General features: G+C 38.3%; 2 protein-coding genes across 3 annotated transcripts; both read left to right on the forward strand.

The window, feature by feature from the left end:
* Nucleotides 1-8,137: 8,137 nt before the first annotated feature.
* On the forward strand, nucleotides 8,138-9,368 carry nppal (natriuretic peptide A-like). The gene is made up of 3 exons (XM_017467103.3): nucleotides 8,138-8,346; nucleotides 8,608-8,931; nucleotides 9,064-9,368. The coding sequence occupies exons 1-2, from the start codon at nucleotides 8,263-8,265 to the stop codon at nucleotides 8,920-8,922; spliced, it is 399 nt and encodes a 132-aa protein (XP_017322592.1). The 5' UTR covers nucleotides 8,138-8,262; the 3' UTR covers nucleotides 8,923-8,931; nucleotides 9,064-9,368.
* A 4,599-nt stretch (nucleotides 9,369-13,967) lies between these two features.
* nppb (natriuretic peptide B) lies at nucleotides 13,968-15,009 on the forward strand. 2 transcript variants are annotated; one of them, XM_017467104.3, is made up of 3 exons: nucleotides 13,968-14,197; nucleotides 14,353-14,606; nucleotides 14,802-15,009. In XM_017467104.3, the coding sequence occupies exons 1-3, from the start codon at nucleotides 14,081-14,083 to the stop codon at nucleotides 14,824-14,826; spliced, it is 396 nt and encodes a 131-aa protein (XP_017322593.1). In that variant the 5' UTR covers nucleotides 13,968-14,080; the 3' UTR covers nucleotides 14,827-15,009. The 2 variants fall into 2 exon arrangements, with proteins under 2 accessions (XP_017322593.1, XP_017322594.1); XM_017467105.3 differs by having other exon boundaries at nucleotides 14,353-14,602.
* Nucleotides 15,010-18,541: the final 3,532 nt, after the last annotated feature.

Genomic DNA, 18,541 nt, shown 5'->3' on the forward strand with positions numbered 1-18,541 from the left:
AATATCTAATTAGGTCTTAGTTCCCCGAAAATAGTGTTATCTCTGTAAGAGGCGTAGAGGTTACAGCACTAATGTCAAATGAAGGCCTTTCAGCAGGCTGGAATGCAGGCAGACGTATAGCGGCTGACTCGTGAGTTATGATGTAACTGAGGGTCTGTGTAAGCGGTATGAGTGCTGCTTGGACAAGATGTCTCAGGAGGTTTTTGACAATTCTTTTTTGTACAGAAACATTTTATAAAGCTGCATGACCTACCTGCCTACATGTGACTCTAACAATTTTTTTTACAAATCTATTTAAATTTATGGTAATGACAAGTAGCTTCCTACTACCATGAATAACTTTGAACTTGGGTCCAGTCTTCAGGAATTGTTGAGCATTTTTTAAAGGACATATTATGCTCATAATGAACATGTAATTATGAAATTATACACAGAAAGTGATTTTATATTTTGTTTATACCTCATTTTAGTTTTTGCTGTTGGGGGCTACATTGTGAGTAAAAGTTTTTCTCATTTGTCTGATTCCATTAAAACCACCACTGTAACCAGTTCTCTGAAGGCTTTTGGAAGTACTTGGTAATGATCTAAATTTTCTCCACTAATTACCAAATGAATTGCTTTTCTTGTCAGACTTTTTCCTGGTAAATACCAAGAACATAAGAAATAAAATTGAATGCTATGTGCGTTTGCTTGTTTATAGGAGCATGCATGCCTGACTACAACATAATTAGATAAAGTAAACAGATATTGATTTGGAGTTACAGAGTTTGAGGATCATAAACAGGTTGTCATTGCCATTAAATTGGTCATTACACACATGTCATGACTGCCACACTTCAGTAAAACCCAAAATAAGCTTTTGGCAGATGATTAAACATTAATCAGGCTTTCTGGGTTGCATTCAGAAAGGACCTTCCTGAATATTTTTAGCTGCAGACTTAGAATGAATTCTGAATGTGAAATTAAATGTTGGCATTGTGCTTTGGACACCAGCTGTCGAGCATTCTTATTGGGCTTTCACAGATAAGACCGCCAGTGTCATCCAGCAGCGTGAGAAGATGCTGATGACATGTTCAAGTCTGAAAAGACACATACAACAGAACATCCTAGCCTTTATCAGCTGTGAGATTCCTCTGAGAGACATAAAAATGTGTGAGTAATGCAGAGGGTCAGAGTTCTCATTTTTTAGATTAAGACTTCCACTGCATTTTAGTAGTTTGTCAGTTCTCTCCTGAACAACCAAAACGAAATGTATAGACTGTTGTTTCTTTAAAAGCAAAGTGTAAAGCAACTAAATTTACATTTCTATAAAATCACGTTTGAACACTCATATAAGAATAACAATTGTAACATATCACTTACTTCTTGAACTGGAATTCAGATCCAGTTGAATTAATGCACCAGTGGTTTTCCATATTGATATTTTAAAGTTAGATCTGCTTACTACTGATTGTGAAAGCTGCAGTGCTGTGAAAAAGTATTTCTTCTGTTTCTGCGTATATCTCGTACTAAATTGTTTCAGAAATGAAAACAAAATCTAAGATAAAACAAAGGCAACCTGAGTAAACACAAAATGGAGTTTTTAAATGATAATGTTATTTATTGAAGCAAAAAAGTTATCCAATACCAGCGGGGCCTGTGTGCGGGGCCATAGTTACCAATTCCCCAATTCTATGAAACTGCATTAATAATGGGGTTGGGCTGGACTAGAACAGACTAGATTTGATTAAACCCTGTTCAATCAAATCAACACTTAAATAGAACTTCATTATTAAATGAGCATGAAGTTGGTTAAAAGGTCTTACCCAGTAACACACTATGGTAAAATTGAAAGAAATTCCAGAAATGATGAGGAAGAAGGTGATTGAAATACATCAGTCTGGGAAGGGTTACAAAGCTATTTCAAAGGCTCTGGGACTCCGAAGAACCACAGTGAAAGTGGTGGAGCTTCCCAGAAGTGGCCAACTGTTCAAAATTCCTCCAAGAGCACAGCAACTACTCATCCAGCAAGTCATTATTATATGGCATTATATATAGCAAAGACGAGTCGAAAGTGGATATGTTTGGAAGACAGCTGTCCCGTTACATCTGGTGTAAACCAAACACAGAATTCCACAAAAAGAACATCATATCTATAGTCAAGCATTGTGGTGGAAGTGTGATGATGTGGGGATGCTTTGATGCTTCAGGGCCTGGGCAATTTACGACAATTGAGGGAAACATGAATTCTGCTCTCTACCAGAAAATCCTAAAGGAGAATGTCCGGTCTTCAGTCTGTAAGTTGAAACTCTAGTGCAACTGGATTATGCAGCAAAACATTAATGATGCAAAGCATAGGAGTACGTCCTAGTCCTAGAAGTAAGTGAAAGACTGATCTCCAGTTATCAGAAGCCTTTGGTTGCAGTTATTGCTGCTGAAGGTGGCATAACCAGATTTTAAGTTTAAAGGGGCAGTTTAATTTTGCACATGGGCGATAGGTGTTAAATAACTTTTTTTTTTGCTTTAATAAAAAAATAAATAAGTAAAATCTGTATCGTGTGTTTACTCAGGTTGGCTTTGTTTTTGCTGTATTTCGTTTAAAGGTCTAAAACTATTTAGTATGAGATATGCACAAAAACAGAAAAAAATACTTTTTCACAGCACTGTATACACACTACAAGGCCAAAAGTTTGTTGACTCTTGACCAACATACACATATGTGATTTTTGAGTACCCCAATCCAAATTTATTCCTCCCTTGACTGTTATAATAACCTCCAATCTTCTGGGAAGTCTTTCCACTAGATTTTGGAGCATGGCTGTGGGGTTTTGTCCATTCAGCCATAAGAGCATTAGTGTGTTCAGGCACTGATGCCAGTTCATCCAAAAGGTGTTCAATGGGCAATCTTCACTGCGACACTGTCATGCTGGAACATGTTTGGGCCTCTTAGTTACAGTAAAGGGAAATTGTAATGCTATAGCATACAAAGATATCCTGTGCGATTGTATGCTTCCAACTTTGTGGCAAAAGTTGATTAAAGGCACACATACAGGTGTGATTGTAAGGTGTCTACATACTTTTTGGCCAAATGGTGTATCTTCTATGGCATTTAGACCAGGTTATGACCCACCACAAAACAAAAAGCTTTAATCCTCCACCATGTACATTTAATCAATACGGATTCAAACCATACCATAGACGCATCACGCTAAAATGAAACAACAGTAAAGGAAAGTTCAAGATTTGAGACTTGTGATGAGTCAAGTCTTTATTGTTATTCCTTTCATCACATTCAGATGATAGGAATGAAATGATGTAGAATGACGCTAGGAATGAAATATAGCTCTAGAGTAGAGAATAAGTAACACAGTGACCATGCAATAAAGTCAATAAATACAATCAATACAGAAAACCAAAACTGTTTTTGTGATTTCTGTGTAGATTGTCAAATATTTTGTCTCAAGTAAAATGTCTGAGTACAGCGACAGTAATGAAATGAAACAAAATGAAATGAGGTGAGGTGGCCATCAGACCAATCTGATGAGAAGTCTAATGACCTGTGGGAAGTAGCTGTTCATATATCTGGTCGACTTGGTCCGAATGCTCCGTAGCCTTCTTCCAGATGGGAGGAATATAAACAGTCAGTGTATCAAACACTATCAGGTCATAATGAAATATGGATAAGTTTCATGAGCACAAGTGTCAACGACAGCCATTTATATAACATCTCCTGTATTGATGTTACTTCTATTGTGAACTGCACATGTATTCTCTACACAGTATATTTTTGTACTGCATCAATTCTCCAAATCATCAGACTAATTGTCTAAATGGACTGTAGCTATGTCAGTTACCTACACTGACACTTTCTGTCTTCAGTCTTCACTGCTACCCACACACTTGTGCTCATCCATTCCCTTCCATGTTCCATGATTCATTAGCCATTATTTGCTCTCTTTTTGTCTCTCTTTTCTTTTTTAAACATAAGCAAACATGTCGGTGTTGGTTTTACTACTGTGTATACATTTTGCCAAGGTGATAATAGTTTTCCCTACTTGACAGAGCACATTTGTATGTTCAGTATCTTTTATCTAAAGTTTAGATGAACTTTTTTTTATCTCACAAATGAGCACTATAAGGAATTTCTGTAATGCCTTCAAAACAATACTGTGTTCAAGCCAGTATAATACTAATAATAATAATCTGTTTTAATGTGTTTTACAGTTCAATTCAGCCGCCTTTTTCTTATATAGCTTCTGAAAGGTTACTGTAAATATATACAGTATTATTAACCTTACTGTAAAAGTGCCAAACGCAGTGAGGCTGCAAAAGACCCTCATATGTACTTGCCCCCAGATTTTTCCTAGTTTTTATTTTTAATACTAACTTCTGACAAAATACCATAGCCTCAATACCAGTAATCTAGGGCAAGTTTAAACCATGGGTAAAGCTACTTCGGGAGACATCTAACCAACAACCTACTAGTTTAAATAAGCAATCCATATAGTTGGGAGGAGCTACTTAAATATACATTTTAAATAGAAATCATAACTAATTGAATGCTCTGACTTATAATGAGCTAGATTCATAATCAAGGATCATAATCAAGGCTAAAGAAAAGGAATTTTCTAATAAAATATCTGGCGAGTGTATTTCTGCATACTATATGCGCTTAGTTTTAGTTGTTTTTGCTTGTGCAATGTGATCAGCTTCAAATACACGATGTTGAAGAATATAACCCAGTTTATATTACATTTACAACACAAAAAATATAAAACCTACACATGTACACTTCTTAAGAGAAACAGCATGTTTCTCTTAATTATGGCATGATGCTGTCCTAATAATTGGATGGATCCTACACCATCCATCCATTTTCTATACCACTTATCCTACTGGGTCGCAGGGAGCATGGGGCACAGGGTAGGGTACACCCTGGACAGGGTGCCAATCCATCACAGGGCACAATCACATACACATTCATACACTACAGAGACTTTGGAGATGCCAATCAGCCTACCATGCATGTCTTTGGATTTGGGGAGGAAACCCAGAGTACCTGGAGGAAACCCTAGCAGCACAGAACATGTAAGCTCTGTACTCACAGGGCAGCGTTGTGAATCGAACCCCCAACCCTGGAGGTGTGAGGCAACCATGCTAACCACTAAGCCAATGTGCTACACCATGTTGGAAGTAAATCTAAGAAATGTGATAACCAGGTTGAGAGATTAAAGGCTCAGGAAACCTTTGCAGGTGTTTTGAGTTAATGAGCTGATTAGAGCTCTTCTCAGGTCGACATTTCTCTATTATAAATTCTTTATTCTAATATTTTGAGATACTGGATTTTTGATTTCCATGAGCTGTAAGCCATAATAATCGAGATTAAAACAAAAAAAAAAGCTTGAAATATTTCACTTTATGTGTAATGAATCAAGAATATATAAAAGTTCCACTTTTTGAATTAAATTAAGAAAAAAAAAAAACTTTTTCACGATATTCTCATTTTTGAGATGCACCTGTATGTTGGTAATGTAGTTATTTCAAAGACAATGTACTAACTATGAGAATGGATTTTGATATTGCTAAAGATGCAAGTTAGTTCTAATGATCTTTTTGAGCAACACACACACATTTGCTATATGATTATTGTTATAAAGTTAGATGTGTGTTAGATCCCATTCCCGTTTCTTGGTTGTTTATGGCTAGCTAGCCAATATGAGAGCAGCTTTCTTTATTTATTCTTTTCCTTTAAATTTTTTTTTTTTTTTTTTTTAGCTGTGTGGAAAGTGTGAGATTCTCATGCCCTGAGGCCCACTACCATCCTGCATGAGAGAGGCAGCCAAAAAAAGTCAGCATGAGCGATGGTCTCCTGCTAGCTCTGAACTGAAGCACAATGTGGAGGCAGACAGGGACTGATTAGTTTTTTAGTGTCTGCTGGCCTCTACAGAACAACTATTGGTGAAATGGCTTGGAGCCCATCTGGCACATTTCTCCTTGTACCAAAGATTATAATAAAGTGTACATTCTAGAAATTTATTAACTATTTTTTTTTTTGTCATTTGTTTTATTTTCTCCATGCTCTGGTAGATTGGACAATAATGCCTTTCACATGTATAAAAACTATCCTCTCCAGTGACTTATCATGTGACATTTCAAACGAGATGTTCTTCGGATAAAGGAAATGGCATGGGCTACTATGGCCTGCCATTAAAATCTTAATTAGCTCTATGACTCTTTAATCATGACAATGAGTGGTGCTCGGTGATCTGTACCAGGGGAGGACAGAGGTGAGCAGGTGAAATGTGTATGCTTGAAATAGATTCAGGATATCCCTGGAAGAAAACACGTCTCACACACGTCACACACATCACACAGACAGTTTGATAAATAGAAGTAACCATAGGTTATGGTTGATGGCATTATTGGCTTTCATGGAACCATTAAAAATGTCCATAATGAGTTGCCCTGTTATATACACAGCACATGAGGATTAGAGAGAATACAGGTAAATTTTTAGTGGTATTCTTTGATACCGATACTGATACCAAAATGAGCTTCCTACTTAGATCTACTTAGTATTAAGCAAACAGGAGCATTGCTCTCTTTCACTTGTTTCCCTTCATTGCTCTCACGCTTGTGTGTGCTTCCAACCCACCAGCCAGCTCTCCCCTTTCCTTGCCATTATTAATTGTGAAATGATGGCTGTCATTTTGTGTTGTCTATTCATTAACACATCAAAGTACACTTAGCTGTACACAATACCCGTTACCAGTAATTGTATTGATGCGTCTCTACTATAAATTCTTCTTCTTCTTCTTCGTCTTCTTCTTCTTCTTTTTTGCTTTTTTTTAATGTGATGAGTTTTAAATATTAGTTAAAATAATACAATAATACAACAGGTAAACCAGTCCTAAAGTAGGAAAGGTTTAGGAAAGTAGGAAATAGTACTTTTTTAGACTCCCATCAGCTGTGCAACGCAAACTGTGTGTGAGCCTGTAGGAGGTGAATCCAGTTGATATTCAAAATGGTTGCTCTATATGAAATCCACAATATAAATAATATAATAATACAACTGTCTTCTCATTTTACAGCAAATGTTTTCAGTGCACAGAAGGGCTGAATGATACTGTAGTGGGTCGAGCTGACTTCATGACAAAAAAATATATAATAATGAATTCTTTATATGCTTAAATACAAATGAACTGAAGAAGTGATTGTTTATAAAAGATGAACGATGCTCGCTGTTCAAGACATTTTACTTAAGGCAATTAATACTTATTCTTTAATGTTGCTCTCAGTTGCCTGAAACTCCATCCATGTAGTAAAATGCATTATTTTGCGCATAATTGCGGGCAGTTATGCTATTCTGTACTGAAATGATGATTTAGCTGTATTTATTGTGTGTAATTACATCATGGGTGCCTTCATACATATATAAGTACAAAGTATGTACTTATAGAAATACATTCAGCTGAATATATGTGGTTTTGTTCTTTCTTTTAATTTCTTCTCCAGAAATCTTTTCAGAAATCAGGTCCTGCTCAGACTTGCTAAATTTATCGCAATCAAAAAATCGATTATATAGCAGCCACGATAAGTTTCCCTTAAATGTGTATGATGTAAAACTGACCTGGAAAGTTGGCTCAACTGGAACTCTCAACTACATGACAAAAACCCAACCAGATCCAAAATCCAAGAGATAGCTTTACTGTATATAGGTGGATTTCACATATATCAACCATTTTGAATATCAACTGGTTTCACCTCCTAAAGCCTCAGACACACTTTGCTTGCACAGCTGGTGGAGGTCTAAAAAAGTACTATTTCTTTGTAAACCTTTCCTACTTTATGACTGGTTTACCTTTTGTATTACTGTATTATTTTAAAGAATACTATTTCTTTGTAAACCTTTGTATAAGTGGTTTACCTTTCTAATGTCTAATTGTGACAGCCTAACATCTAATAGTTTCCTCAAATTACTGGGCTGTTGTGATCCCATTAGGATGGAATTGCATGCTGGTTACACTGCAGTGTGTGGTGCTTTATGTAAAAGAGTCAGTCTAACGTGGCAACCCTGACATTGGTTGGAATAATTTATCTCTTCGCGCCCAGTTTGCCCTGATTCACCTCCCCTTCCATTCTACTTTCCAGCTCGTTTGGTTTCTTTGGCAGCCCGTGACGAAATCAGTGCGGCTATAAAGCGCGCACCTGGAGACTGCGCTTGGGTAGCTGACGTGACGAGGAGCACTCAGAAACCGGCCACACAGCCACAGCAAAAGCAACATGACCGCCAACTTCTGCGTGTTCTGCCTCTCCTTGCTCCTGCTTTTGAACTCCATCGGGGCCAAACCGCTCTCCGAGTTACAGGTGAGCAAATATTGTTCTGTTTTTTTTATCGAGGATCCGTGCGTTTTGCGCAGCGCCCGTATTGAACTCTGTGCTGCGCTTTTGCGCATTTTTGAAATTTATTTTAACGCATAGTCACATGTCGCATTTATTTTGGATCTTGTAACGAATGTAAATGCTTTTATTCTGTATTGTGCATGTTTTTCTTACTTTATTTTATCCTGGATACATATATATATATATATATATATATTATAATCAAACCGGACGCGTTTTGCTTAGGAGAGCATTAAGGAGCTCCTGGAGGAGGAACAAACGGCGAACGCGCCTTTCATTGGTCCGGAGGTGTCGGAGTCGGAGTCGGCGTCGGAGTCGGAGCGGGGAGGCGGGACGGCAGAGCGCCGCGCTCTGAGTGGAAGCGCCTGGACCGTCGGGGAGATCAGCGGCGCGCTCGCGGCTAAGGAGAACGCTCTGGATCGCCTCATCGGGGACATCCTGTCCGTGTCCAAACGCAGTCGCTTCAAGAAAGGTGGCCTAAGGAGCTGTTTTGGTGTTAGGCTAGAGCGCATCGGCTCTTTCAGTGGTCTGGGATGCTAGAAGCGTCAGGTACATCCAGTGTATTATTTACTCAGCTGACGAGATGTTATATATACATATAACATCAATAATATGTGCTTTTTTAAATTTATGCGTTTATTGTTTCTTGCCTCCTCCCCTCCCTCCTTCCCCTCTCTACAGGAGCGGTTTGTACTGGAACAGGGCACTGAAACTCCTTACTTGAACTCCTCGGGCAGGGCACATGCCTTTTTATTTATTTATTTATTTAACGTTATTCTGAAGTATTGACATGTTTACAGCTGTGCGCAGAGCATCGTCTGCTGAGTGTTATTTATTCTGTGGTAACTGTGTAGAATTGTAAATATATTTTTTGTTAATATCATCTAAAGCTTTTACTGCTTCTTCTGTGTATGTATTTATTTCTTCTCCAAATTCATGTCATAGACTGAAAGGTGTGGAATAATGAATAAATATTTTGCATAATAGCCTATGTGTGTTGACCGTGCCTAACTCTCACATACTGTAGCTTTGGGGTGCAGATGCAAATGATGTGGGCCAAAAGGGGGGGTTTGGCATGTGGCAAGGGGCAAAAAGAAAATCTGTGCAACATCTGTACATCTTTAATAGCCCAAATAATTCCGACATCAAGCAGATAATAATGACAGTTTAAAAATCTGAAGAAAAAAACACAACAAAAACCAAATGGTCAATGGACGATAGACTCATGATGTAGCCTTCTTAACTGTAGTACCAACATTACAGGTAGGAAGGCATTAGACTATACTGAGCATACTGCACCTATATTAAAATACTGCTCTACTAATTAAAATGTTTTTCAAAACATGGTATTTTTGGTGATTTTGGTGATTTGATATCAACATATCAAGAGAGTTGCTGTTGCTGAAGTAATTATTCACTGATAGGACAGTGAAGAGTGGGTTGGGGAAGGAGAAAGTTAGGTAGAAGAGTAAATGCTAATGTGTTTACAAGGTCAAGAGAGATATTCCAAATTTAAAAAATTGAGTGACACATAATTAGGCATGGGGGCACTGAGGAATACTAAAACTTGATTTTCACATTCGTAATATGACAAATTTACATCCATAACTATACCCTTACAGGAAAAAACCTCACTTGAATTAAGTTTTTCACATCTGAAAAAACTTTTCTGCATGTTATGCCCTGAAATTGCATATGTGACCTCAATTAAATGCAAAACTGTGTAAACAATATGGGATTATAGGTGAAAAGATATACACATCTGAAAAATGAAAACATGTGAAAATCAATTAAATTGTGAATGTTCAATTCTGGTATGACATACATGTTTATGCTATTTGTATTATAATTGACAATGGTGCACTAGTAAATTAATTACACATAGTTTTAACCTTCAAAAATAAGGTTTAACATTACTTGGATGAAATACAACATGACTGAAACTGCACATACACAATTCAAGGGTTCTCTGGTTCCTACAAATGTCCTTCTACTTGGAACCCTAATAGATAAACAGTGTAGTGTAGGTCTATCTGCAATGTATTATTGTAGCATATACATTCACTGTTCAAGGTTACTACATGACCTGGGAGACACTGTAAACCACCACTGGACCAAGGAAAAAGAAATTATGTTAGTCTATACAGAGTTTTTGCCTTAAAACAATCAAGACTAGAATTATTGACACCCTTGTTAGAGATGAGTAAAAAAGATATAAAAATGCCTTTGTGGTCAATTCATGTAATCTCACAATGAAAATATGAGTGAAATCAAGTCTTTAATTCAAGTAAATAAAAATAATATAAAAACAAAAACGTGTCACAATTGTCGCACAAAATGTCGCACTCCAGCATTTAGTGTTATGTTCAACCCGCAAATATAACAGCGCTGAGACTTCTGCTATATTTCTGTAGAATTAAGAACAAGGAACGTGAAAGCACTTATGAATACAGAATCACTCCAGATCCTCCATGGTCCTCTCCTGTGCAGCTCACCTCACAGGTTTTTAATGAGGTTTAGGTCAGGGGACACACAAGGTCATGTCAAAAAGTTGATGATGTGGTTATTGAACCATTTTTGTGCATTTGGATGTATTTTTGATAATTGTCCTGCTGGAAGGACAGCTTTTCCAGTTTGTAACTTCTTGGCAGGGGCAGCCATATTATTGTTTAAAAACGTCTTGGTTACGCATGTAATGCCCTCGTACATGACCGGTATCTGAAGTCTGTGTCAAATCATGCCTTTATAGGCCTGCCTATGCCCAGAGACCACGCACTTCAAAAGCAATAGAGATTGATTCGAGTATCCAAATAGAAATGCGCTGATTTGACATGGCATCACGTCTAGTGTCACTGCCAAGCAGACCAGCAACTGTTCCGATTTATGCAACAGACATAGGCAATTAGGAATAATCCAGCCTATGATATAGCAAAGCCTTGGCTAATCCAGGGGCTAAGTCAAGGTAGGAAGGGGCAACAGAGATGTTATGGCTGCCAAAAGAGCTACCTTTAGGGTCAGAAGTTTCTCTTAAGCTGACTCTAAGGGCTCAAATGGGGCACCTGACAGACCTTCCTGGACCACAGAAGGTCCCAGGAAGTTATGCATGGTCTGCAGATGGGCCTCAGCCATCTGACACCATGCATAAACCTTAGATGATGTTGCCTCACAGAGGCTTCAGTAGGGGCGTGGCTGGCCGAAATGGCAACCACATAGACCCTAATTGTAGAAGGAGCCAACCCTACTGAGAAACGTTCCTGTAAGAACTCCAGGACTGTAGCTATTGTGCAGTTACTGGGTCTCACTGGTGTTCCTCACACCACCATAAAAAAAATTGCCACTTGAATGCATAAAATTTTGTTGTGGATGGTGCTCTAGAGTTTAACATGGTCTCTACAACCTCGATTGAGAGACCAGAATCTATGAGCTCAGACTCACAGTTTCCATAGTTCCGGCTGAGGGTGATAAATCAACCCTCTGGCTTGAGACAATAGATCCCTGTAAATGGGAAACTCCCAGGGAGTTCTGTCCAGCAGAGATATTATCTCAGAGAACAAAATTCGTCGAGGTTGTTTAGCACACAGATGCCCTGGAGTCGCAAAATAGCCAGCACAGCATCCATGCACTTCTTGAAGGTGCAAGGGGATAAAGCTAGCGAAAGGAAGAACCGATATTGATACACGTTGCCTCCAAACATGAATCTCAGGAACGTCCTGTGACTGGGCGATGGAATATGTGTCTTTTTTTAGATCTATCACCACAAACCAATCCTCAAACTGAGTCTGTAGAATGATAAGTTTGCCGAAGAGTACGGTTCAGATGACCCAGATGTAAAATTGGCCACATACCCTGTCAGCAGGTCTGCCTGATAGACCTTCAACATTGCTGTTGTATGCTGAGACCTGCAAGCAAAATCCGCTGCTGCCTAGGCTTCGCCAGCCATGGTCTTACATGGCCTGGATAGCAAAGCTGGCCTCCCTGCTTTTGCTGCCATTGATGGAGAGACATGGCTCGCAAGCGCCTCCTCCACCATCGGCATAACAAAATAGCTGTACTGTTTATCCCCCATGATGGCCGAATAATCCGATGTCGCGGGGTTATATACACGGAAGCGTGACACTTCATGGAGCACTACCGGGAAAAAGGGGAGTTTTCTGCGGTGTGAGGGCGTGCTCTCCTTCTCACTGGCTCCCCTCTCTGGCTCCTCGGCGTCTGAGAGAGTGGGTTGACTCTACATACAGGAGGCAGAAGTCGTTTCGCGAGCTACATCCATCGCCCTTTGTCTGAGAAGTGAAAGAGCCAAGAGCTCTTTTTTTATGGTTCCCCCTCAAGATCCATATGGGACCCCCAGGATCTGAGCCGGCTGGCTGCCTTAACAGTGGCCTTGACAGAGTCCTGATGTTCCGAAACCCATCTTGCTTCAGCTAAGGAGTGAGAGAGCTGGAAACGGAGCTGCGCTGCTGCACGCCCCACTCCCGTACCCTTCACACAAAAAGTGTGTCCATCCCCTTCTGTAATAACACGAGAACAGGGAGTAACACACTCTTTGAACTCTCTAAAGCTCATTCTGTTTGCACAGGGTAGCGACAGAAGGGAAAAAATATATATATATATATATATATATATATATATATATATATATATATATTCTTTTGAAAATAAAGAGAAATGTTTTATGAATGTTCACACAGACAACCGACATGCAGCTTGCGCTGAAGACAAAGACAGCTGATGACGTGGTTTACAGGCGCCACATCACCTGACCACGGCAGGCCTATAAATAGGTTCATTACAGCTCTAGTTGTGTTAAGCCTCCTAATTATTGCCCTAACAGTGGCTGTGGACATGTTCTTAGTAACTTTTGATAGTTTTTTTTTTTTTTTTTACAACACACTGCTGTCTCATTTAATTAATGTATTCTCTAATCTTACCCATGTTAATGATGAGTGACTGAGGGAATTTGCCTCTGTGTCATCTCATATTTACACTGCAGTGAAACAGGAAGTCATAGATGTCCTCTTAGGAGTTCCAAGTCACTCACATAAAAAAAGAAGTAAAATATGAATGGGAACAGTTACTGTTTGCTCAGATACATTTCTAGGGGTGGCAATGATCATGGCATGTGTGATTTCATTAAAAATATATGTGTGTTTGAAGAGTTTTTATTTTTCTGAAATGATTTTACTTCATTAAAGGTTTGATTTCTGTCATACTTTCAGTTTGTAAGATCACTGACCCAAGGTTGCCAATAATTCTGGAGTTTATTGTAAAACAGCGATGATAGGAATATAAATCTTATAGTATAATATACAGTATATTATAAGGTCTAGGTATACATAGGTCTATATGTGCACTATTATGTCACCAAAATAACGCAACGTGTGTTAGTGGTGAGTAATTTCAGGGAACCACTTTCCCAAGCTCAGTATCTAAACAAAGTGCATTGCAGGCGAAGTCATAGGGCTCATATCTGCTACATTGAAGCTTTAAAAGGAGTTATTTCCGACAGACAGCTTTATCACTGAAGGTGTTGGAATGTAGCCTCTAATTCCTCACATAACTTTAGTGAGTCAGACTTTAAAGTATAAAAGAGCCCCATCTCCCAGCTTAGAGCTATGGAACACAGACAACGGACACAGCTTAAAAAGACTAAGGAATCGAGTCATATTCAAGCACGCAGTTCTTAAAGAAAACAGACAACATGTCACCATTTTTCATTCCATCTGTTAGCTTTCTACTGCTTGTAAGTTTGATGATCACAAATGCACTTCCGCTACAAAGCACGGCCTTGACCAGTGAAGACCTGGACGTCTTGAAGGTAAGATTCGACTCATCAAAAAATGGCAATAAGCAGTGTGTATGCATTAATACTAATATTTCTGTATATACCTAAGTTCAGAAGGACACAACACTTTAATTCAGCACTGCAAAATGTCTCTGTATAAACCGTACGATATCATTATCCTCTCACAGCTTCTGCTCAGCCAACTGGAAGAATCAGTTCCCGCTCAAATGCTGGAACCAGAAGAGGAAGAAGCGGTGGTTGAGGAAAAGGAAGTTGTACCTCAGCCTGAGGTGCTTGCGAGAAACTTCCTCTCTGCTCGGGACCTGAAGACAGTTCGCCAGAACTCCAGTTCCAAGAAGTATTCGGGTTGTTTTGGCGGCCGGTTGGACCGGATTGACTCCATGTCCACTCTGGGCTGCAACACTGTTGGACGCCACAGTAGGTTAGCTTCATCATTCTATAGGCTACATACTGCATAGTCTACCACAAAATGCTCTTACACTTGCTATGAGATCAGCTGGCATTATAGACAGATTTGGGCAATACACAAGAAGCTTTCACTAAAATAAATAGATACTTGGTTGTCTTTGTGTGACACTTATACATTTCGTCTTTTCTTTGTTTTTTTTTCCATCAGGTCTAAAGAGGAAATGAAGTCTTAAGCAGAACAGTTACATCATTGTCTGTGATGATGCCAGAGTGAATTTTTAAATGTCCATTTATTTATTAGAATATTTATTGATCTGCCTTCATATAAATTTATATTTATATGCATTCTTTATTTATGCTCAATAGTCAGTTATATATCTAAATGAAATATTCAATAAAATGATTTTGAAAAAAACAACAATGTTGTGCCTAATAATGAATTAAAACATCAATCAATCTATCTATCTATCTATCTATCTATCTATCTATCTATTTCATTTATTCATTAAGTATGAAGTGTTTCAAACCTGTTTAATATTTTTTCCACCATGATTATAAGTTCTAGGCCCAGTTTATTAAAAGTATGGGTATGTGGTTCAGTTCACATACCTCTGGTCTGTGAAATAAAACAGGAAATAGGAAAACACTGCACTGCCATATGTGTGAACATGTTGGAATATTTTGTTCAGGACCATGGAGAGCGAAATGTATTCACAGGCAAATGCTGCTACAGAAAACTGAAGTCTCTTAATAAGTTAAAACATTGGACATAGCGATGATAAATTAAAAATATAACTTACCTTAACTCATAAGAATAAATAAAACATTTTGCCATATCCAATATCTTTCATTTCGACCTGGAACAAGTTTAATAAATGATTTGAAATTGATATGATGGCATTTGGTCAACAGCATTAAGTAAAAATGAAGAGAGACAGATATTTATGTATAGGACACCTCATTTGTGCTTGCAGAACAGACCCCTATATAAATCAAGCAAAAGAGATTTTAATTTCAGGATCTTCCTGGCATTTAATTACTAATGTCAATTAAATGGACAGTGCCATTGGCAGAAACAGACTTTATTCCGGTACTTTCTTGTTAACAAAAGAGATAGTTTTCCAAAGAGATTTAGCTTGTCATTGCAAAGCATATTTTCATAACTATTATGAATTACTCAGAAACTACAGTGAAAGTAGTTATGAGAGTGAGGAATGTACAGTGCCCTCCACTAATATTGGCACCCTTGGTAAATATGAGCAAAAAAGGCTGTGAAAAATTGTCTATTGTTTAATCTTTTGATAACAATATTCACAAAAATATTCTGCTCTCATGGATATCAAACAATTGCAAACATGACACAGGTTTATCCAAAAAAATTATAACTTTGTTAAATATCGGTGTGCAACAATTATTGGCACCCTTTTAGTCAATACTTTGTGCTATCTCCCTTTGACAAGATAACAGCTCTGAGTCTTCTCCTATAATACCTGATGAGGTTGGAGAATACATGGCAACGGATCTGAGACCATTCCTCCATACAGAATCTCTCCAGATCCTTCAAATTTCGAGGTCCACTCTGGTGGACTCTCCTCTTCAGTTCACCCAACAGGCTTTCTATGGGTTTCAAGTCAGGGGACTGGGATGGCCATGGCAGGACCTTGATTTTGTGGTCAATAAACAGTTTTTGTGTTGATTTTGATGTATGTTTTGGATCATTGTCCTGCTGGAAGATCCAACCACGGCCCATTTTAAGCTTTCTGGCAGAGGCAGTCAGGTTTTCATTTAATATCTGTTGATATTTGAGAGTCCATGATGCCATGTATCCTAACAAAATGTCCAGGTCCTCTGGCAGAGAGACAGCCCCAAAACATTAAATAGCCATCACCATATTTAACCGTGGGCATGAGGTACTTTTCCATATGGCTTCCTCTCTGTGTGTGCCAAAACCACCTCTGGTGTTTACTGCCAACTCTATTTTGGTTTCATCTGACCATAGAACCCGATCCCATTTGAAGTTCCGGTAGTGTCTGGCAAACTGAAGATGCTTGAGTTTGTTTTTGGATGAGAGTAGAGGCTTTTTTCTTGAAACCCTTCCAAACAACTTGTGGTGATGTAGGTGACTTCAGATTGTAGTTTTGGAGACATTCTGACCCCAAGACACAACTAACTTCTGCAATTCTCCAGCTGTGATCCTTGGAGATTGCCTAGAGACAATATAGACACACATCCAATTCCAGGTTGATTCATAACATTTCCAGTTGACTGGAACTTCTTAATTATTGCCCTGATGGTGGAAATGGGCATTTTCAATGCTTGTGCTATTTTCTTATTGCCACTTCCTATTTTGTGAAGCTCAATAACCTTTTGCCACACATCACAGCTATATTCCTTGGTCTTACCCATTGTTATGAATGAATAAGGGAATTTGGCTTATGTGTTACCTCATATTTACACCCCTGTGAAACAGGAAGTCATGGTTGAACAATTTCCTGTTCCTAGTCACCCAGGTGTACAAACATTTTTTTAATATATATATCCGTGGGAATATACTTCAAATATATTTTTCTCAAATGAATTCATGGGGTGCCAATAATTGTTGCACACCTATATTTAACAAACATATTTTTTTTTGATAAACCTACAGTTGTTGATATCCATGAGAGCAGAGTCTATCTGTGAATTTTTTTAACAAAAGTTCAAAAGTTTAAACAATAAAGACACATTTTCACATAATTACCAAGGGTGCCAATATTAGTGGAGGGCACTGTATGTCTGGACTCACTAATAGCTCCAACTGTTATCAGATAGCATAACGTGTAGATATGTATCAAAAGTCTTGATACATAGGTACTATGTTTGGCAGCACCACATTAGTTGTGTCTATGTCAGTGGATGTTCGTGGACGTTCACTTCTCGCTTGGTCCGCAACACTTCGTGTGATGTGCTCGCCATGTTTCCTGTGAAAGTCCATCACAACCATGTGACAGCTTCCCGATCCAGCGATCAAAATGATTTCAATATGTTCTTCTTTTGTCAAAGTCATTCTTAAAGGCTATCTGGGAAAAAAATAATAAAAAAATAAAATATTATATATATATATATATATATATATATATATATATATATATATATATACATATAAAGTGTTTATTTTCCCTATGTATGGAAACTTTTGGGACGTGCTGTATTGATGACTAATGGTGCCACGCTAGACTGATCCTCACCATGAGTTTGAATTTACCAATTTCATGCTTAACCTCGTGTTAATTAATAAGCATTACAGGATTAGGCTTAATATGGCCTTCAGCAGCTACAGTAATTGGCAAGATCAAATCTACAAATTACCAAGTACAAGGCAATTACTCATTATTATCTATTCAATATTATTTTTAAATTCATATGAGCATGGATTTAACTTCTTAAACTCTCCATTTATTATTCACTAAAGCATATTATTCATTAACTGGTATGACTTATTTGCTAATTGCAAGCTGTTGCACTTTTTAAAAATTTAAAAATGTGTGCCACATATTCACGCCAAAGGTCAAAAGATTTCTTAACATATTACTGAGATAAGGGTTTCTCAGTCTAAATATGGAACACCCATGGTCTGACCAACCAAATAGTATATTTAGTATAGGTTGAAGTTATCAGTTCTGACCTGCTGCTCCAACAACGCAAGGCATGTGTAGTGGATGAATGCCTGATGACGGGTGTCACGTCTTCTTCCTGCCCTCAAAAACTACTCCTGAGGTCACTGACTCTTTGTGTCTGACTCGTCGCCCACCACAACCTCTCTCTCGAAGGCACATCACGTAGCACTAAACAGCCACTTAAAAGGAAATCTACAACAAGAACCTATCGGAGGCGAGGTGTTGGAATGCACTTCACATGGCTTGTGAATGGATGAGTCCTGGACAGTTGAGTGTCCCAATAAAAGAAGGA

This window comes from Ictalurus punctatus, chromosome 5 (genome assembly GCF_001660625.3).
Source record: "Ictalurus punctatus breed USDA103 chromosome 5, Coco_2.0, whole genome shotgun sequence".
Classification (NCBI taxonomy): Eukaryota; Metazoa; Chordata; class Actinopteri; order Siluriformes; family Ictaluridae; genus Ictalurus; species Ictalurus punctatus.